The following is a 22,250-nucleotide window of genomic DNA, read 5'->3' as shown; positions in this document are numbered from 1 at the left end:
CAGTGCGGAAGGTTGTTGCAGGTTACAGAGGGACATAGATAAGCTGCAGTGCTGGGCTGAGAGGTGGCAAATGGAGTTCAATGCGGAAAAGTGTGAGGTGATTCACTTTGGAAGGAGTAACAGGATTACAGAGTACTGGGCTAATGGTAAGATCTTTGGTAGTGTGGATGAACAGAGAGATCTTGGTGTCCATGTGCATAGATCCCTGAAAGTTGGCACCCAGGTTGATATGGTTGTTAAGAAGGCGTACGGTGTGTTAGCTTTTATTGGTAGAGGGATTGAGTTTCGGAGCCAGGAGGTCATGTTGCAGCTGTACAAAACTCTGGTGCGGCTGCACTTGGAGTATTGTGTACAGTTCTGGTCACCGCATTATAGGAAGGATGTGGAAGCATTGGAAAGGGCGCAGAGGAGATTTACTAGGATGTTGCCTGGTATGGTGGGAAGGTCTTATGAGGAAAGGCCGAGGGACTTGAGGTTGTTTTCGTTAGAGAGAAGAAGGTTAAGAGGTGACTTAATAGAGGCATACAAGGTGATTAGAGGATTAGATAGGGTGGATAGTGAGAGCCTTTTTCCTCAGATGGTGATGGCTAGCACGAGGGGACTTAGCTTTAAATTGAGGGGTGATAGATATAGGACAGATGTCACAGGTAGGTTCTTTACTCAGAGAGTAGTGAGGGCGTGGAATGCCCTGCCTGCAGCAGTAGTGGACTCGCCAATATTAAGGGTATTTAAATGGTCATTGGATAAACATATAGATGATATTGGAATAGTGTAGGTTAGATGGGCTTGAGATTGGTTTCACTGGTCGGCGCAACATCGAGGGCCGAAGGGCCTGTACTGCGCTGTAATGTTCTATGTTCTCGATAGAAACCCGGCTGTCATAAAATCGCGAGAGCTGAGAAATTGACGTGATCCTGATTTTTTGTCTCTCATGCAATTTTACTGGCCATCGATGACCTTCACAGCATGTTACCATTGGTTACATTATAACAGATTCCAATATTATCATTGGTTACAATATAACATCCTTATTTAAGGAAGGACATAATTGCATCAAAAGCAGATCAGGGTTGGTTCACTTGACTGATTCCTGGAATGAGGGGACTTTCATAGAGTCATAGAGGTTTACAGCATGGAAACAGGCCCTTCGGCCCAACTTGTCCATGCCGCCCTTATTTTTTTAAAAAACCCCAAAGCTAATCCCAATTGCCCGCATTTGGCCCATATCCCTCTATACCCATCGTACCCATGTAACTATCTAAATGCTTTTTAAAAGATAAAATTGTACCCACCTCTACTACTACCTCTGGCAGCTTGTTCCAGATGCTCACCACCCTCTGTGTGAAAAAATTGCCCCTCTGGACACTTTTGTATCTCTCCCCTTAAACCTATGCCCTCTAGTTTAAGACTCCCCTACCTTTGGGAAAAGATATTGACTATCTACCTTGTCTATGCCCCTCATTATTTTATAGACCTCTATAAGGTCACCCCTCAGCCTCCTACGCTCCAGAGAGAAAAGTCCCAGTCTATTCAGCCTCTCCTTATAACTCAATCCAATAAGTCCCGGTAGCATCCTAGTAAATCTTTTCTGCACTCTTTCTAGTTTAATAATATCCTTTCTATAATACGGTGACCAGAATTGCACACAGTATTCCAAGTGTGGCCTTACCAATGTCTTGTACAACTTCAACAAGACGTCCCAACTCCTGTATTCAATGTTCTGACCGATGAAACCAAGCATGCCGAATGCCTTCTTCACCACTCTGTCCACCTGTGACTCCACTGTCAAGGAGCTATGAACATGTACCCCTAGATCTCTTTGTTCTGTAACTCTCCCCAACGCCCTACCATCAACTGAGTAAGTCCTGCCCTGGTTCAATCTACCAAAATGCATTACCTCGCATTTGTCTAAATTAAACTCCATCTGCCATTCGTCAGCCCACTGGCCCAATTGATCAAGGTCCCGCTGCAATTGGAGATAACCTTCCTCATTGTCCACCATGCCACCAATTTTGGTGTCATCTGCAAACTTACTAACCATGCCCCCCATATTCTCATCCAAATCATTAATATAAGTGACAAATAACAGTGGGCCCAGCACTGACCCCTGAGGCACACCGCTGGTCACAGGCCTTCAGTTTGAAAAACAACTCTCTACAACCACCCTCTGGCTTCTGTCAGGAAGCCAATTTTATATCCATTTAGATACCATGAGATTTAACTTTATGCAACAACCTACCATGCGGTACCTTGTCAAAGGCCTTGCTAAAGTCCATGTAAACAACATCAACTGCACTGCCCTCATCTACCTTCTTGGTTACCCCTTCAAAAAACTCAATCAAATTTGTGAGACATGATTTTCCACTCACAAAGCCATGCTGACTGAACCTAATCAGTCCTTGCAGTTCTAAATGCCTGTAGATCCTGTCTCTCAAAATACCTTCCAACAATTTACCCACCACAGATGTGAGGCTAACTGGCCTGTAGTTCCCAGGCTTTTCCCTGCAGCCCTTTTTAAACAAAGGCACAACATTTGCCACTCTCCAATCTTCAGGCACCTCACCCGTGACTATCGATGATTCAAATATCTCGGCTAGGGGACCCGCAAAAAGGCAAGGGAACCGAAAGAAATAGCAGAGGTGCTTAATGAATATTTTACCTCGGTATTCACGGTGGAAAAAGACCTGGGTGGTTGTACTACAGGATTGAGGCGGACTGAAAAGATCGAGTATGTGGACATTAAGAAAGAGGATGTGTTGGAAGTTTTGAATAGCATCAAGATAGATAAGTCACCGGGACTGGATGGGATGTACCCCAGGTTACTGTGGGAGGCAAGGGAAGAGATTGCAGAGCCTCTGGCGATGATCTTTGCGTCGTCGATGGAGATGGGAGAGGTTCCGGAGGATTGCGGATGTGGTTCCTATATTCAAGAAAGGGAATAGGGAAAGCGCAGGAAATTACCGACCGGTGAGTCTAACCTCAGTGGTTGGTAAGTTGATGGAGAAGATCCTGAGGGACAGGATTTATGAACATTTAGAGAAGTTTAGTATGCTCAAAAGTAGTCAGCACGGCTTTGTTAAAGGCAAATCGTGCCTTACGAGCCTGGTGGAGTTCTTTGAAAATGTGACTAAACACATTGACGAAGGAAAAGCGGTAGATGTGGTTTACATGGACTTCAGCAAGGCGTTCGATAAGGTCCCCCATGCAAGACTTCTCGAGAAAGTGAGAGGGCATGGGATCCAAGGGGCTGTTGCCTTGTGGATCCAGAACTGGCTTGCCTGCATAAGGCAGAGAGTGGTTGTAGAAGATGGGTCTTTTTCTGAATGGAGATCGGTCACCAGTGGAGTGCCCCAGGGATCTGTTCTGGGACCCTTGCTGTTTGTCATTTTCATAAATGACCTGGATGAGGAAGTGGAGGGATGTGTTGGTAAGTTTGCCGACGACACGAAGGTTGGTGGTGTTGTGGATAGGTTGGAGGGATGTCAGAAGCTGCAGCATGACATAGATAGGATGCAAGACTGGGCGGAGAAGTGGCAGATGGACTTCAACCCGGATAAATGTGTAGTGGTCCATTTTGGCAGGTCAAATGGGATGAAGGAGTATAATATCAAGGGTAAGACTCTTAGCAGTGTAGAGGATCAGAAGGACCTTGGGGTCCGGGTCCATAGGACTCTTAAATCGGCCTCGCAGGTAGAGGAGGTGGTTAAGAAGGCGTATGGTGTGCTGGCCTTCATCAATCGAGGGACTGAGTTTAGGAGTCGGGAGATAATGATGCAGCTTTATAAGACCCTTGTCAGACCCTACTTGGAGTACTGTGCTCAGTTCTGGTCGTCTCATTACAGGAGGGATGTGGAAATGATTGAAAGGGTGCAGAGAAGATTTACAAGGATGTTGCCTGGATTGGCTGGCATGCCTTAGGAGGATAGGCCGATGGAGCTCGGTCTTTTCTCCTTGGAGAGACGAAGGATGAGAGGTGACCTGATAGAGGTGTACAAGATGTTGAGAGGTGTAGATCGGGTGGATTCTCGGAGGCTTTTTCTCAGGGCTGAAATGGCTGCTACAAGAGGACACAGGTTTAAGGTGCTGGGGAGTAGGTACAGAGGAGATGTCAGGGGTAAGTATTTCACTCAGAGGGTGGTGGGTGAGTGGAATCGGCTGCCATCAGTGGTGGTGGAGGCAAACTCGATAGGGTATTTTAAGAGACTTCTGGATGAGTACATGGGACTTAATAGGATTGAGGGTTATAGGTAAGCCTATATATAAGCCTAGGTAGGTAGGGACGTGACCGGCGCAACTTGTGGGCTGAAGGGCCTGTTTGTGCTGTATTTTTTTTCTATGTTCTGTGTTCTAATTTCCTCCCTAGCCTCCCACAACGTCCTGGGATATACCTCATCAGATCCCGCAGATGTGCTTTAAGACTTCCAGCACCTCCTTCTCTGTAATATGTACACTCCTCAAGACATCAATATTTAATTCCCCAAGTTCCCTAACATCCATGCTTTTCTCAACAGTAAATACTGAGGAAAGTGATTTATGACTAGCAGTTACTGATTACTTAAGTTTTGGCAATGTGGCACTTTTCAAATATTCATTTAAAAAATGCAGTAATCTGGATTACCACTGCTCCTCCTACTCTCAATGGCATGACGGCAGGGTTTGGGTCACTAATCTTGACATTCTTTAGAGCAGGTGGAGGGGAGAGGGCTCATTTTCACAGTTCCTCCTGCACCTGACAAAGTAGAAGAGTCTTATCATTACCCGCTTTGGCTCGTCCCTTTATCATCATTGCTATTACAATGTTCATCCAATGAAAGGTGATCGAATACTGCCAGGTTTTTTCCATAATGGAACTAATCGCCACTTAATGGAGGGCCGAAGGGCCGGTTTCCTGTGCTGTACTGTTCTTAATCTCCTGCCGTCCAGAGACTAAACCCCATCTAATGAAAGTAGATTTAGGCAGATCCTGATACTTCTAGGTTGCTCCCTGATAAGAGTTGAGAACTTATACAACTCTAGCTAATGAACACTTTTCCCTTTCTCTCTTAGTATCTCTTCTGTTTGACTCCAGATTCTTTAGAAAGCATTTTTCTTCAAATATGGGATAATATTTGCAATTTTTGACTATCGGACAGCCACTAATCAAAATATCCCCAAATATGTTTTCTGCAGGTTCCCCTTCCAGGCATAGAGCCACAAATCATTTTTGCTGTGGTCTATCAGAATTGGGTCCAGAGATGAATAGAGAACAGAAAGGATCGCAGTACCTGTTCCTGCATCAACTCCTTCAGCTGGTTAATCTTCTCACTGTCCTCTGGATGACTCACTATGTATTCCTTTTGGAAGAACGCCTGTAAAAGGAAAAGACAGTGTGTATTTGACCAGAGATTTGACAACTCGTGACAAAAACAAAGTGAGATAGAGTTTCTGCTGTGGATAAAAAGAGGGATACAGATGCAAAATTCACTGGTTTTGAGAAGTGTTCTACCTTCCTAGTTTCTGCTCAAACTCATTTGCATATTGCTGAACAAAAGTTCTACCATAGCCAGTGTAATAGGGCAATAGTTTAGAATGTCATTTAAAAATAAATTCTACTTTAAAAAATGTCTTGAAGTATTTAAGATTGGTAACTCGATGCAGTTTGCTTAATACAGCTAGAAGTGGTTTTATCACAAAAAAATAAGCATTTTAATCCGGATGTCAATCCACCACCTGCGAGTATGCTGATTTAAAACTTTTTAAGCCAGTGCATTTTTTAAGACAGTACAGAAGACTGTAGAAAGTCAACTTGCACTGGATGTAATTTATGTGTCTGCAATCTTTTGCTCTGATGTGGCTAATTCTGAGCAAATTGGGCAAAGGGAAACAGCGCAACCGAGTGCATGTTCCATGCCAGTATTTCTAACCTTCACAAAGGCAACAGGATATGTTCCAGTCACATACATTTTTATTGCATTAAAGTTGCCCGCCTTCTAAGAAAACAATCTGGAGTAGATATTTTCATGGTGGAATTTCACCATTCTTCACGTTTGTTGTTTGGTCAGTTTCATTCTTCACTGGTAGTTCAGTTTACATAGTTGTAGGGTGGGATGGGGTGGTATGTGTGTGTGCGCGCGCGCATTTTTGGTCACTGGATTTGTGCAGCATGTGTCACCTGTGAGATGGTAGTATTGAGCTCCCAGCTGCCCATGAACCCCCTTTATCTCTCATGGGTACCACTGTGTTCGACCAATGAAGAGACTGTGTATGGACTATCTATTATCCTCTCTGGGTAATAAATCAGAAAGTGTTGAAAAAATTTTAGAACAATGCAAATATAAAGTCAGCCAGCCACCCAGCCCTTGTACATCTCTAACTTTTCCCAGTTCTGTTGAAAGGTCACAGACTTGAAACGTTAACTCTGTTTCTCTCCCTACACAGATGCTGCCAAACCTGCTGAGTTTATCCAGTATTTTCTGCTTTTATTTTAGATTTGCAGCATTTGCTTTTCGATCTCTTTGGGTATTCACTGGGTAACTGTTACTCTTTAATATACTCATTAAATTGTAAAAAATGCCTTGATTTCAGCATAGGTTTGTGCAATTCAATATTGAATCATTCTGATGGACATTACATTATTGTACTTGCTTTGAAAATTAGACGTTTGTTCAATGCTTATTGATAAAAACAATCCCTTTAACGTTAAGGAGACTTCTCTATTCATTAATAGGATAGGATTACCACAAAAATGTGTTTGGTCCATCCTCTATAGTTCGAAGGAAATTGAAAAGACAGGATCATTCTTGTCAGAATCAGGGCCAGCAACGTGCAATGACAGGAGGCCTAACATCAATGGTTACAGTGAGGAAACACATGGCAGTATAGTTTTCTGATATAAAATTACACTGATCCCTGTTGAGAATTAATATTTTCTGATTTTTAAATTTTACATGGACACAGCACCAAATTCCCTCAGGTTCAATACAAAGTTCCATCTGCTTGGTCCAACACCAAGGCCAGCTGGAAGCATGCACTCTATTTTTTTTCCGTCACCACATCCCTGTGTCCCACTTGAGTGAGGTTGCCAAGTGTGCTTTATTTTCAGTAGTTTTGTGCCATGCACTCATGTCCGTTAGGAACTCAGTTCAAGAGGCAGTGACCGTTGCAATCAGCAGAGAGAAGGAACTTTTATCTCATTGGCCTGAACTGGATTCAAATCCAATTACCCGGGGTGAAAGGGCAGTGTGCTAGATCACAGTATTGTTTAGACAACCTGATATCCTTTCCCTAAATCTCAAACTAACAGAATGGGATCTATAAACCCTACTTTATAGATTCTGCGTGATTCACCTAATATGCTCTCTTGAAACTCAAAAGACAACAAGCCAGAAATTACACTGCAGGATACTACTGCCTGAGTGAAATTTCTATGTCTGATATTTTAAAGAGAGGCATTAATTTGATTAACTCCTCATTGAAATAGTGGATAGGTGAATTTGATATGAACATATGCTAAGTGTTCATACATTAATATTGTAATGTGATCACCATAATAATCATCCCAGCATGGTCACAATTCACATCAACAAGGAATAGATTGAGAAGAGTGTGACGAGAATAGTGCATGTGTAAAATCAGTCAGCTTGGTTTGGAGACCCAGTCATTGTTGCAATGGTCTTGAAAAATCTGAACAAGAGACCGAGGTACTGAGAAATCTGTTACCATGATGACCCAGGACGAGATGGTACTGTTCACTAATACAAAAGCAAAGTATTTTGGATGCTGGAAATAAGCAAAGGAAAACGTGGAAACACTCAGCGGGACAGGCAGCATCTGTGGAGAGAGAGAGAAGCAGTGTTAAGGTTTCAGTTGTGTGGCCTTTCGTCAGAACGGGAAGAAGTTCGGAACGCTTATTTTTAATGATGTATCAACTGTTCAGTCGTCCTTTTGCACATGTGCACCTATACAGGGGCTAAGTTCAAAGACCAACCTGCTACTCCTCACTGGAGACGAGCAATCTCACCACTTTTGCAGCAGCGCAAATGCCAAGACACTGGATTGCAACTGTGGGAGGAAGGTGGTGGTGTGCTGAAGGCCTGGACCCTGGGGTTGTAGGGTGTAGGTAGAGAAGGCCTGGAACTCAGGGAGGGGGGTAACGGCGGGATATGAAGGCCTGGAACTCTAAAGAGGGGGCAGTTGAGGGAAAGTCAGGAACTCAGAGGTAATGGGGGGAAAGACGGGAGAAGACTTGGAACTCAGGGAGAGGAGCGGATTAAGAAATTAGGGAAGGAGGGTCAGGGCCTTGGGGTGGAGGGGGGCGGTGAGGGGGAGTTCTGGGCGAGGGGGAAGGTAAGGAACTTGCATTGGGTTGGGGGGCAAGGTCAGGGATTCATGGTGGGAGCGAGGGTCACAAACTGGGGGCGGGGGGAATGTCAGGAACTCTGGGAAAGGGGAAAATCGGGGATCCAGGTGGGGAAGATCAGGGATCTAGGGTGAGGGGAAAGTAGGAATTCAGATATGAGAAAGGTCAGGGACTCAGAGGAGGTGGAAGGTCAAGAAACCATGAAGAGGAAGGTCAGTCAGGTAGAAGCAGGGAGAAGTAGGAGCCATAAGGAAAGACATTATAAACTAAATGGTAACATTTTATATGGGATGCAGGAAGAGGATACCTGCTGGTTTATATAAGTCATGGAAGGTGGCATGACAGTAGAAAAGGCTATTGAAAGACTTACAGGGTCCTTGGCCTTTCAAATAGTGAGACAATTTACAAATGTAAGGAGGTTATGCTAATTCTTAGTAAACATAGGCTGCATCTGGGGTACTGTGGCTAATTCTGGGTAAGGATGCCAAGGCCTTGAGGGCATGTAGAGCAATTTACTGGAATAGTACAACATACAAAAACTTCAGTTACGCGGTGAGACTAGAGAAACTGGGGTTGCTCCCCTTAAAAACTGAGAGTCTATTCTGTGTTCTTACATTCTATTTAGGTGTTATTTGCCAGACTTGACTATGGCAATGTCCTTATCAGCTTCTATTCTTTCACCCTCAATGACCTTCAGCTCATCTAAAACTCTGCTGCACATTACCTAACTCCCAGAAAATTGAATTCATCCATCACCCCATGTGCTTGCAGAATAGCACTGGCATCCTGCCTAGAAATACCTCAAGTTTAATCAATAGCTCTTCATTCTGATATTTCGCCCTTTATCAGACTTTCCTTTTTGAGTTAGAACATAGAACATAGAACAGCACAGAACAGGCCCTTCGGCCCACGATGTTGTGCCGAGCTTTATCTGAAACCAAGATCAAGCTATCCCACTCCCTATCATCCTGGTGCGCTCCATGTGCCTATCCAATAACCGCTTAAATGTTCCTAAAGTGTCTGACTCCACTATCACTGCAGGCAGTCCATTCCACACCCCAACCACTCTCTGCGTAAAGAACCTACCTCTGATATCCTTCCTATATCTCCCACCACGAACCCTATAGTTATGCCCCCTTGTAATAGCTCCATCCACCCGAGGAAATAGTCTTTGAACGTTCACTCTTCAGCCTCCTCCGCTCCAGAGAGAACAGCCCTAGCTCCCTCAACCTTTCCTCATAAGACCTACCCTCCAAACCAGGCAGCATCCTGGTAAATCTCCTCTGCACTCTTTCCAGCGCTTCCACATCCTTCTTATAGTGAGGTGACCAGAACTGCACACAATATTCCAAATGTGGTCTCACCAAGGTCCTGTACAGTTGCAGCATAACCCCACGGCTCTTAAACTCTAACCCCCTGTTAATAAAAGCTAACACACTATAGGCCTTCTTCACAGCTCTATCCACTTGAGTGGCAGCCTTTAGAGATCTGTGGATATGGACCCCAAGATCTCTCTGTTCCTCCACAGTCTTCAGAACCCTACCTTTGACCCTGTAATCCACATTTAAATTAGTCCTACCAAAATGAATCACCTCACATTTATCAGGGTTAAACTCCATTTGCCATTTTTCTGCCCAGCTTTGCATCCTATCTATGTCTCTTTGCAGCCTACAACAGCCCTCCACCTCATCCACTACTCCACCAATCTTGGTGTCATCAGCAAATTTACTGATCCACCCTTCAGTCCCCTCCTCTAAGTCATTAATAAAAATCACAAAGAGCAGAGGACCTGCGGCACTCCGCTAGCAACCTGCCTCCAATCCGAAAATTTTCCATCCACCACCACCCTCTGTCTTCGATCAGACAGCCAGTTACCTATCCAATCGGCCAACTTTCCCTCTATCCCACACCTCCTCACTTTCATCATAAGCCGACCATGGGGGACCTTATCAAACGCCTTACTAAAATCCATGTATATGACATCAACTGCCCTACCTTCATCAACACACTTAGTTACCTCCTCAAAAAATTCTATCAAATTTGTGAGGCACGACTTGCCCTTCACGAATCCGTGCTGACTATCCCGGATTAATCCACATCTTTCTAAATGGTCGTAAATCCCATCTCTAAGGACCTTTTCCATCAATTTACCAACCACCGAAGTAAGACTAACCGGTCTATAATTACCAGGGTCATTTCTATTCCCTTTCTTAAACAGAGGAACAACATTCGCCATTCTCCAGTCCTCTGGCACCATCCCTGTGGACAGCGAGGACCCAAAGATCAAAGCCAAAGGCTCTGCAATCTCATCCCTTGCCTCCCAAAGAATCCTAGGATACATTTCATCAGGCCCAGGGGACTTATCGACCTTCAGTTTATTCAAAACTGCCAGGACATCCTCCCTCAGAACATCTATTTCCTCCAGCCTATTAGCCTGTAACACCTTCTCTTCCTCAAAAACATGGCCCCTCTCCTTGGCGAACACTGAAGAAAAGTATTCATTCATCACCTCGCCTATCTTTACTGACTCCATACACAAGTTCCCACTACTGTCCTTGACCGGCCCTAACCTCACCCTGGTCATTCTTTTATTCCTCACATAAGAGTAAAAAGCCTTGGGGTTTTCCTTGATCCGACCCGCCAAGGACTAGCTCTCCTAAGCCCCTTTTTCAGCTCATTCCTTGCTAACTTGTAACCCTCAATCGAGCCATCTGAACCTTGTTTCCTCATCTCTACATAAGCTTCCCTCTTCCTTTTATAAGAACATAAGAAATAGGAGCAGGAGTAGGCCATCTAGCCCCTCGAGCCTGCCCCGCCATTCAATAAGATCATGGCTGATCTGACGTGGATCAGTACCACTTACCCGCCTGATCCCCATAACCCTTAATTCCCTTACCGATCAGGAATCCATCCATCCGCGCTTTAAACATATTCAGCGAGGTAGCCTCCACCACCTCAGTGGGCAGAGAATTCCAGAGATTCACCACCCTCTGGGAGAAGAAGTTCCTCCTCAACCCTGTCTTAAACCGACCCCCCTTTATTTTGAGGCTGTGTCCTCTAGTTTTAACTTCCTTACTAAGTGGAAAGAATCTCTCCGCCTCCACCCTATCCAGCCCCCGCATTATCTTATAAGTCTCCATAAGATCCCCCCTCATCCTTCTAAACTCCAACGAGTACAAACCCAATCTCCTCAGCCTCTCCTCATAATCCAAACCCCTCATCTCCGGTATCAACCTGGTGAACCTTCTCTGCACTCCCTCCAATGCCAATATATCCTTCCTCATATAAGGGGACCAATACTGCACACAGTATTCCAGCTGCGGCCTCACCAATGCCCTGTACAGGTGCATCAAGACATCCCTGCTTTTATATTCTATCCCCCTCGCAATATAGGCCAACATCCCATTTGCCTTATTGATCACCTGTTGTACCTGCAGACTGGGCTTTTGCGTCTCATGCACAAGGACCCCCAGGTCCCTTTGCACGGTAGCATGTTTTAATTTGTTTCCATTGAGATAGTAATCCCATTTGTTATTATTTCCTCCAAAGTGTATAACCTCGCATTTCTCAACGTTATACTCCATTTGCCATATCCTCGCCCACTCACTCAGCCTGTCCAAATCTCTCTGCAGATCTTCTCCGTCCTCCACACGATTCACTTTTCCACTTATCTTTGTGTCGTCTGCAAACTTCGTTACCCTACACTCCGTCCCCTCCTCCAGATCATCTATATAAATGGTAAACAGTTGCGGCCCGAGTACCGATCCCTGCGGCACGCCACTAGTTACCTTCCTCCAACCGGAAAAACACCCATTTATTCCGACTCTTTGCTTCCTGTCGGATAGCCAGTCCCCAATCCACTTTAACACACTACCCCCAACTCCGTGTGCCCTAATCGTCTTCAGCAGCCTTTTATGGGGCACCTTATCAAACACCTTTTGGAAATCCAAAAACACCGCATCCACCGGTTCTCCTCCATCAACCGCCCTAGTCACATCTTCATAAAAATCCAACATGTTCGTCAAGCACGACTTTCCCCTCATGAATCCATGCTGCGTCTGATTGATCGAACCATTTCTATCCAGATGCCCTGCTATCTCCTCTTTAATAATGGATTCCAGCATTTTCCCTACTACAGACGTTAAGCTGACCGGCCTATAGTTACCCGCCTTTTGTCTCCTTCCTTTTTTAAACAGCGGCGTAACATTAGCCGTTTTCCAATCAACCGGCACTACCCCAGAATGCAACGAGTTTTGATAAATAATCACTAACGCATCCACTATTACCTCTGACATTTCTTTCAATACCCTGGGATGCATTCCATCCGGACCCGGGGACTTGTCCACCTTCAGTCCCATTAGTCTACCCAGCACTGCCTCTCTGGTAACATTAATTGTATGAAGTATTTCTCCTGCTGCCAACCCTCTATCGTTAATATTTGGCAAACTATTTGTGTCCTCCACCGTGAAGACCGACACAAGACATTCCACCTCTTTCGTGAACCATGGTTCCCTCACTCGGCCATTTCCTCCCTGCCTGACAGGGACATACCTATCAAGGACATCCAGTATTTGTTCCTTGAAAAAGTTCCACTTTTCATTAGTTCCTTTCTCTGACAGTTTCTGTTCCCAACTTATGCCCCATAATTCTTGCCTAATCGCATCATAATTTTACCTCTCCCCCAATTGTAAACCTTGCCCTGCCGTACGGCCCTATCCCTCTCCATTGCAATAACAAAAGACACCGAATTGTGGTCACTATCTCCAAAGTGCTCTCCCACAACCAAATCTAACACTTGGCCCGGTTCATTTCCCAGTACCAAATCCAATGTGGCCTCACCTCTTGTCGGCCTATCCAGATATTGTGTCAGGAAACCCTCCTGCACACACTGCACAAAAACTGCCCCATCCGAACTATTTGACCTACAAAGGTTCCAAACAATATTTGGAAAGTTAAAGTCCCCCATGACAACTACCCTGTGACCCCCACACATATCCATAATCTGCTTAGCAATTTCTTCCTCCACATCTCTATTACTATTTGGGGGTCTATAGTAAACTCCTAACAACGTGACCGCTCCTTTCCTATTTCTAACCTCAGCCCATATTACCTCAGTGTGCAGATCCCCCTCGAAGTGCCTTTCCGCAGCCGTTAAACTATCTTTGATTAACAATGCCACTCCTCCACCTCTTTTACCAGCTTCCCTACACTTAGTGAAACATCTATACCCCGGAACGTCCAACAACCATTCCTGTCCTTGTTCTACCCACGTCTCCGTAATGGCCACAACATCGTAGTCCCAAGTACCAATCCACGCCCCAAGTTCATCTACCTTGTTCCGGATGCTCCTTGCATTGAAGTAGACACACTTCAACCCACCTTCCTGTCTACCGGTACCCACCCTTGACCCTGATACCTTCCCCAATACCTCACCACCCTCACTGACTTCTGGACTACAACTCCTTTTCCCACTCCCCAGACAAATTAGTTTAAACCCCCCTGAAGAGCCGTAACAAATTTCCCTCCTAGGATATTGGTGCCCCTCTGGTTCAGGTGCACCCAGTCCTGTTTGTACAGGTCCCACCTTCCCCAGAATGTGTTCCAATTATCCACGTATCTGAAACCCTCCCTCCTACACCATCCCTGCAACCACATGTTTAACTGCACTCTCTCCCTGTTCCTCAACTCGCTATCACGTGGCACCGGCAACATACCAGAGATGACCACATGTTTGTCTTGGCTCTCAGCTTCCAGCCCAGCTCCAGAAATTCCTGCTTTAAATCCCCGTCCCTTCTCTTACCTATGTCATTGGTACCAATGTGTACCATGACTTGTGACTGTTTCCCCTCCCCGTTCAGAATCCGGAAAACACGGTCTGAGACGTCACGGACCTTGGCATCCGGTAGGCAACATACCATCCGTGAGTCTCTTTTGCTGCCACAGAACCTCCTATCTATCCCTCTAACTAACGAGTCCCCAATAACTATTGCCCTCCCGCTCTGCCCCTTACCCTCCCGAGCCACAGAGACGGACACAGTGCTGGAGATCCTCTCACTGTGGTTCACCACCGGTATGTCATCCCCCTCAACCGTATCCAAAGCGGAATACTTGTTGCGAAGGGGAACGACCACCGGGGATCCCTGCACGGACTGCTTCCTCCCAGCCCCTCTCACCGTCACCCATCTGTTTTCATTCCTCGGAGTAACTGTATCCCTAAAGCTTCTGTCAATGGCCACCTCTGCGTCCCTAATGATCCTAAGTTCATACAACTCCAGCTCCAGTTCCCTAACACGGTTTTGGAGGAGCTGCAGATGGGTGCACTTCCCACAGGTGTAATCAGCAGGGACACTGTCGTCATCCCTCACCTCAAACATAGTGCAAGAGGAACATAGCACTGCCTGCACACCCATCCCCTCTAGATACCTTGCCAGTACCAGGTAGAAAGTGCAGAAATGAATTTAAACTCATCTCTGCTCGCCCTTTCTGCCTAAGCCCTGTGAGCCAAAGCCTTATAGCTCACACTCTGCTTCCCACGCACTCCCTGCCCGCTCCCGACGCTGCCCGCTGTATACTGCAGCCTACCTTTTATACTTCACGCGCTTAAAAAACCCTTCCCAGACTCCTTAGCAGCCCACTTCCAGTTTTCACTTTAAACTTAAAATACTGCTGCAAAAGTAAAGGCCAAAATCAAACACACACTAGCTGACTAATTAAATAAATAAACAATTCAATTAATCTCTCACCAGCACTGCTGCCTCCAATCAGTCCCTCTCAGCTTGCTCCAGTGGAACAAATCTGGTACTAATATAGGTACTGTAAGCGCAGCACCTTCTCTGAATTCGGGAGTGTGAGCACTGCATCTTCTTGGAGTTTGATCAGTTCCTGAAGCATGCAATCAATAGGAGGTTCACCACTCCCTGGGTGATTGGATGTATAACTCCTTGTAATTTATTTGTGACTAACAGGTGTATTGTTAAGAGGTGCACTGTATTGTTAATGGGTATTCCTACCAAATGTACCAAAGATATTAATGTTTGATTTGGGCTTTGAGTGTTGTCTCATTGTTTTTCGTAATTTTCATGTCTGAACAATACAGTAACTGTTAGGGGTAGAAAGTTATTCCATCTACATAGTTATTATTTAACCTGCTGAGTACATGCAGCATTTTCTGTTTTTATTTTGGTTTTGATTCACTGTATTCAACTGCAAATTCAGCCTACGCAAGCTGATCCTTACCTCTTGGTATCTGGCTATTCCTCCATTGACAGCTGCATCTATCACTCCATTTAGACACATGCTAAGAAGATTAATGTTGGCGTGTAGCTGCTTGTGTTGGTACTGGCTGATGAGAGATCGCAGCTCCTGGTTTTTATTCTCCACAACATAGATGGCATTTTTCAAGGGGCTCACCTCCAACTGCCACAAATCAATAATAAAACATTGCAGCAACTTAATTAATATAGCATCTTAACATGTAAAAAATCTCATCATGCTTCATAAGTAGTTTCAAGGAGTGCCATAAAGGAGGAGAGAGGGGGAGAAATTTAGGGGGGATATTCCAGAGCTTAGGGCCTAGGTAGCAATACTTGATCAAGCTGCCATGAGGAAAGGATCCGTTTTAGTGTCCTTGGGCTCACCCTACCCCACCAACCTGGCTGAGATCAGCCAAGTCAATAAAGACTGAAGTTCTGCAACCTTCTTAGGGTCACAGATGGCTACTGGGAAGCAACCAGGCAAAGACTAATCTAACTCCTCTTCCTGAGTGAGGCCATCTGGTTCCTCCACTGAACCTTTCCACAGCTCTGCAGCAGAAAACTGTGCATCCCTCCATCTCAGATGTTGGTGCATTACAGTATCAGTGCTGGCTGCTGTTTCGAAAGGCAACTATGGCAAGCTATTTCTCTGTGGTGTCTTCTGAACCTGATCATGGACCTCAATGGGTGTTTGTAACATGAGCATTTCAAGCAGGGGCACAGAATATTAAAACTCTGACTGAAATTCTCCTATCTCCCAACCTGCCTCAGGGATGCTTAGGCCAACTGCAGTGCCTCACCATTACCCTGACTTTGATGAGCTAACATTGCCTTGATTTTGGGCACCAATAGCAGTGCTACTTCAGGCAATGTTTCAACTGAGCCACTGTGGATCTGATTGCAGGTTCAAATGTGCAGTTCTCAGGCACTTCGTCAGGTTCTCTGCTGAAACTTGTTCAATCTCTCCATTTGACTGATATGGCTCAATGTTCCTCTTAAATTTTCTTCTCTTGTTCCTGCTAAACTCCAAAGACTCTATCTTATACACTTCTCTCTACATCGACTTCAGGAGGCATAGTGGAGGACATGCCCCTGTCTACATCAATGGGGATGAAGTAGAAATGGTCGAGAGCTTCAAGTTTTTAGGTGTCCAGATCATCAACAATCTGTCCTGGTCCTTCCATGCCGATACTATCGTTAAGAAAGCCCATCAACACCCTACTTTCTCAGAAGACTAAGGAAATTTGGCATGTCCACTACAACTCTTACCAACCTTTACAGATGCACCATAGAATGCATTCTTTCTGGTTGTATCACAGCTTGGTACGGCTCCTGCTCTGTCCAAGACTGCAGGAAACTACAAACGATCGTGAACGAAGCCCAATCCATCATTCAAACCAGCCTCCCATCCATTGACTCTGCCGACACTTCCTGCTACCTTGGAAAAGCAGTCAGCATAATTAAGGACCCCACGCAACGCGGACATGCTCTCTTCCACCTTCTTCCGTTGGGAAAATGATACAAAAGTCAGGTCACGTACCAACCGATTCAAGAACAGCTTCTTCCCTGTTGCCATCAGACTTTTGAATACACTTACCTCACATTAAGTTGATCTTTCTCTACACCCTAACTATGACCGTAACACTACATTCTGCACTCTCTCCTTTCCTTCTCTATATATGGTATGCTTTGTCTCAATAGCTTGCAAGAAACAATACTTTTCACTGTATACTAATACATTTGACAATAATAAATCAAATCTAACATCCTCATTGTTGAACTCAACACTGGCCATTTGGGTCCCATCAGTTGGGGTTAGATTAACCCCAACTGATGGGAAACTGTGTGATGAGTTTCGATTTCAACAATTGTCAGAGAGAAGTGTGTAGGATGGTGCATTTGGAGATTAATGAAGAACAGCAAAGGAAATTAGAGTTGGACTGAATCTAGGATGATCAGTCGAATGGAGAGATTAGAAAATTGATGGAATTTATTGCTCATGGTTGTGGGCCCATCCACAACCTGCTAGGGCCATTCTGTGTGCTCTCCCAAGACCTGGTTTAATGCTAATCAGGCACATAACTGCTTTGCAACAGGGTCCTTGTCATGGTCAGTGGGAATTATTTACCTCCGAGAGCAGCTGGCCAATCAGAGGCATTCTCCAGTACTGGAAACCCTGCAGGAGACCCAGATTGCAGGCTTGTCGCTGGAGCTCTGGAGTGATGGTATGTGAGGCAGCCTCACCAAAGCCAGTTGGGGAGACCCCAGCGAGGTGGGGGGGGAAGGGGGTTAATGTCAAGGGCAAGTGAGAGTCTTCAAAAGTGGGTGGCCCTTACTGGGTCTCTCTGTTGGGCATGGGCTGCCACATTAAAATTGAACTCCCCACCAGGCCGGAGGCATACCCGGCGGTTTTCTCAGCATCAATGGGATGAGGTCTTTCTGTGGCTTTTAAATGGCCACTTCAGGATGGCCACTTGAGGGTTCAATTGACTTCTGGGTGAGAAGGCTGACCTTGACTCTACCAGCCACAGACAATAGGGGAGTCGGGAAAGTGATGGGGTCTCCACTCTGCAGTTTCTTGCCCCATTATACAAGACCCCTCCACAGCCTGCTTCTGTGGGAGAATTAAATTTCACCCAATTTCCTATTCTAAGTCAGGAGTAATTCAGATAAGGAAGAATGTGCAGGGCTACAGGTAATAGGTAGGGAAGTGGCAGGAGGCAAATTGTTCCTTCCAAGAGCCATCACAGCCACAGGATGACTTCAAAACCCAAATTCCTCATCTCCTTCAGTATTCCCTGCAATCTTCTGTTTTTACAATCCCAGTTTGGTATCATCTCATGGTTCCTTCTCCAATTACCTCATTTCCTTTTACTCTTCTCAAAATCATGAGAATATTGTGCAATGGGCTTTGATCTTTCAAATTAATTAAAACATTTCTTGCCAGGGCCGGGGTTTGTGATATTGAAAGACTGTAGTGCAGGTCGATTCTCTGATTCAATAGCCTCATTAAAGGAACAGCTCTGGAAATGGGATTGGTCACAATTCACTGTCGTCCTGGAATGACAATACAGATCTATTTGAAAACAGAAACAGAAAGCAGAATCTTACCACCTCTCTCTTCTCTACTTCAAACCAGCGGGAGATTCCAGGTAAGTTGTGTGTAAGCGTCAAAGTGGTGCGTTCGATCCAGAGGCTCTATAGCAGGACAAAGGATGTCACAAAACCATTACTGCCACAAATCCAGCACCTCACACTCTGTGGTTCAGCATGTCCCACACCTCTTGTCACCCCAGCATTAAGCAGGCCCAGTTTTCTCTTCCACATACACAGGTCCCAGAACTTCACTCACACACTTCCAGCACTTAATGTTCCAGTCGATATAGCTGAAGCTGCTGCTTTCTACAAGTTCCGGGAACAATTTTAACCTAACCTGCTGACAGGATCAAATATCATGCTAATTTCATGCCTGCCAGACTTTACTCTCCACTGAAGTGAATGGCGGCGGCTGTGGGTCCAGTGGAATTCTGATCCAGTGGATTTCATACAAAAGCAAAATACTGTGGATGCTGGAAATCTAAAATTTAAACAGAAAATGCTGGAAATACTCAGCAGGTCTGGGGGCATCTATGGAGACAGAAACAGAGTTAACTTTTCAGGTCTATAACCTTTCATCAGAACTGGGAACAGTTTGAAATGTAACAGGTTTTGAGCAAGTGAAAAGGGGCATCGGCAAGGTGTGAAGAAGAACAAAGGTTTGTGATAGGGTGAAAAATGGAAGCGATTAAATGACAAAATATTTCATGGTGTAAAGCCAAAGGGAATGGCAATGGGATAAGTAATGGAGAAAAGATGCATGTGGAAAAAGAGTGAATGGCAGATTCCTGAATAACTGAGACTTGAAAGCAAAGTCAAGGAAATAAGAGGGAACCAAGAGGAATAAACCAAACCAGCAAAAGAAAACTAAATAAAGTGGAGGCAGAGGTTATGATCTGATCTGAACTTGTTGAACTCAATTTAAGTCCAGGAGGTTGTAAAATGCCCAGTTGAAAGATGAGGTGCTGGTTCCTCGAGTTTCACAGCACCAGTGACCTGGGTTTGATTCCAGTCTTGGGTGACAGTCTGTGTGGAGTTGCACGTTCTCCCAAAGTCTGCATGCTCACGTGCTCTGGCTTCCTCCCACAGATGTGGAGATGCCGGCGTTGGACTGGGGTGAACACAGTAAGAAGTCTCACAACACCAGGTTAAAGTCCAACAGGCTTATTTGGTAGCAAATACCATAAGCTTTCGGAGCACTGCTCCTTCGTCAGATGGAGTGGAAATCTGCTCTCAAACAGTGCAAACAGACAGAATCAAGTTGCAGAATACTGATTAGAATGCTGGACCAATTCATCCTGGACCACAATGTCTTCACCTTCAACAACCAGTTCTTCATCCAGACACATGGAACAGCCATGGGGACCAAATTCGCACCTCAATATGCCAACATCTTCATGCACAGGTTCGAACAAGACTTCTTCACCGCACAGGACTTTCAACCGATGCTATACACTAGGTACATCGATGATATTTTCTTCCTTTGGAGTCATGGTGAGCAATCACTGAAACAACTATATGATGATATCAACAAGTTCCATCCCACCATCAGACTCACCATGGACTACTCTCCGGAATCGGTTGCATTCTTGGACACACGCATCTCCATTAAGGACGGTCACCTCAGCACCTCACTGTACCGCAAGCCCACGGATAACCTCATGATGCTCCACTTCTCCAGCTTCCACCCTAAACACGTTAAAGAAGCCATCCCCTATGGACAAGCCCTCCGAATACACAGGATCTGCTCGGATGAAGAGGATCGCAACAGACACCTCCAGACGCTGAAAGATGCCCTCATAAGAACAGGATATGGCGCTCGACTCATCGATCAACAGTTCCGATGCGCCACAGCGAAAAACCGCACCGACCTCCTCAGAAGACAAACACGGGACACGGTGGACAGAGTACCCTTCGTCGTCCAGTACTTCCCCGGAGCGGAGAAGCTACAGCATCTCCTCCGGAGCCTTCAACATGTCATTGATGAAGACGAACATCTCGCCAAGGCCATCCCCACACCCCCACTTCTTGCCTTCAAACAACCACGCAACCTCAAACAGACCATTGTCCGCAGCAAACTACCCAGCCTTCAGGAGAACAGTGACCACGACACCACACAACCCTGCCACAGCAACCTCTGCAAGACGTGCCGGATCATCAACACGGATGCCATCATCTCACGTGAGAACACCATCTACCAGGTACACGGTACCTACTCTTGCAACTCGGCCAACGTTGTCTACCTGATACGCTGCAGGAAAGGATGTCCTGAGGCATGGTACATTGGGGAAACCATGCAGACGCTACGACAACGGATGAATGAACACCGCTCAACAATCACCAGGCAAGACTGTTCTCTTCCTGTGGGGGAGCACTTCAGCAGTCACGGGCATTCAGCCTTGGATCTTCAGGTAAGCGTTCTCCAAGGCGGCCTTCACGACACACGACAGCGCAGAGTCGCTGAGCAGAAACTGATAGCCAAGTTCCGCACACATGAGGACGGCCTAAACCGGGATGTTGGATTGATGTCACATTATTAGTAACCCCCACAGCTTGCCTCCTGGACTTGCAGAATTTCACTGGCTGTTCTGTCTGGAGACAATACACATCTCTTTAACCTGTGTTTAATGTTCCCTCCACCCACATTGTCTGTACATTTAAGACCTGGCTGGCTGTAGGATTCGCATTCTAATCAGTATTCTGCAACTTGATTCTGTCTGTTTGCACTGTTTGAGAACAGATTTCCACTCCATCTGACGAAGGAGCAGTGCTCCGAAAGCTTATGGTATTTGTTACCAAATAAACCTGTTGGACTTTAACCTGGTGTTGCGAGACTTCTTACTGTGTTCCTCCCACAGTCCATTGATGTGTAGGCTAGTTGGATTGGTCATGATAAATACACGGGATAGGGTGGAGGAGAGGGCCTGGGTGGGATGCTCTTTCAGAAAGTTGTTGCAGACTTGATGGGCTGAATGGCCTCTTTCTGCACTGTAGGGAATCTATGGTTCATTGGAACACTGAAATGGCAGAAAGATCAGGGTGCGAGCAAGGTGGAGAGTGAAAATGTTAGGCAACAGGGAATTGGGGTCACAATAGTCAATTAAAAAGAGAAGTTCCGCAAAGTGGTTACTCTCATGTAGCACTTTGTCAAAGGCTTTCTGTCAGTACTAATGGTATATCATCAGGCTTTCATTTGGGATGTCCCTTTCTCAGAGAAAATGCTTCTGAAACCGTTTTCATACCAATAGTCTTCAATTCTGTTCCTATTAGCTGTTTCATTGCTTAAATTCATTAAATCACCATAAAACTATTTTATTTCTATAACTTATTCATCCCATCACAGATCTTTTGTTGATATTTGAGGTGTTATCAGAGTCAATTAAATCTTTAACCTTTTATTCTTAAATTCTGAAATGATTCAAAGTGTTATCCTTATTCAGGACAGTGGTTATTGCATTGCTGGCACCAGCATTTATTGCCCATTCCTAACTGCCCTCCATTTCAGAGGGCATTTGAGAGTCAATTCTGGAGTCACGTGTAGGCCAGACCAGGTAAGGATAGCA

At 45.4% G+C, this 22,250-nt stretch overlaps 1 protein-coding gene across 4 annotated transcripts in view; it reads right to left on the bottom strand.

Moving 5' to 3' along the window:
- The window catches only part of dock3 (dedicator of cytokinesis 3), a 1,050,162-nt gene that overhangs the window by 76,825 nt on the left and 951,087 nt on the right, over positions 1-22,250 (bottom strand). For all 4 annotated transcript variants that reach the window (XM_078209344.1, XM_078209345.1, XM_078209346.1 and 1 more), the window contains 3 exons: positions 18,703-18,789; positions 15,575-15,754; positions 5,265-5,348 (listed from right to left, as the gene is read on the bottom strand). In XM_078209344.1, the coding sequence (XP_078065470.1) occupies positions 5,265-5,348; positions 15,575-15,754; positions 18,703-18,789 (351 nt within the window). The remainder of the gene's footprint in view (positions 1-5,264; positions 5,349-15,574; positions 15,755-18,702; positions 18,790-22,250) is intronic.

Source organism: Mustelus asterias, chromosome 3 (genome assembly GCF_964213995.1).
Source record: "Mustelus asterias chromosome 3, sMusAst1.hap1.1, whole genome shotgun sequence".
Classification (NCBI taxonomy): Eukaryota; Metazoa; Chordata; class Chondrichthyes; order Carcharhiniformes; family Triakidae; genus Mustelus; species Mustelus asterias.
This window is presented reverse-complemented; position numbering and strand designations above follow the sequence as displayed.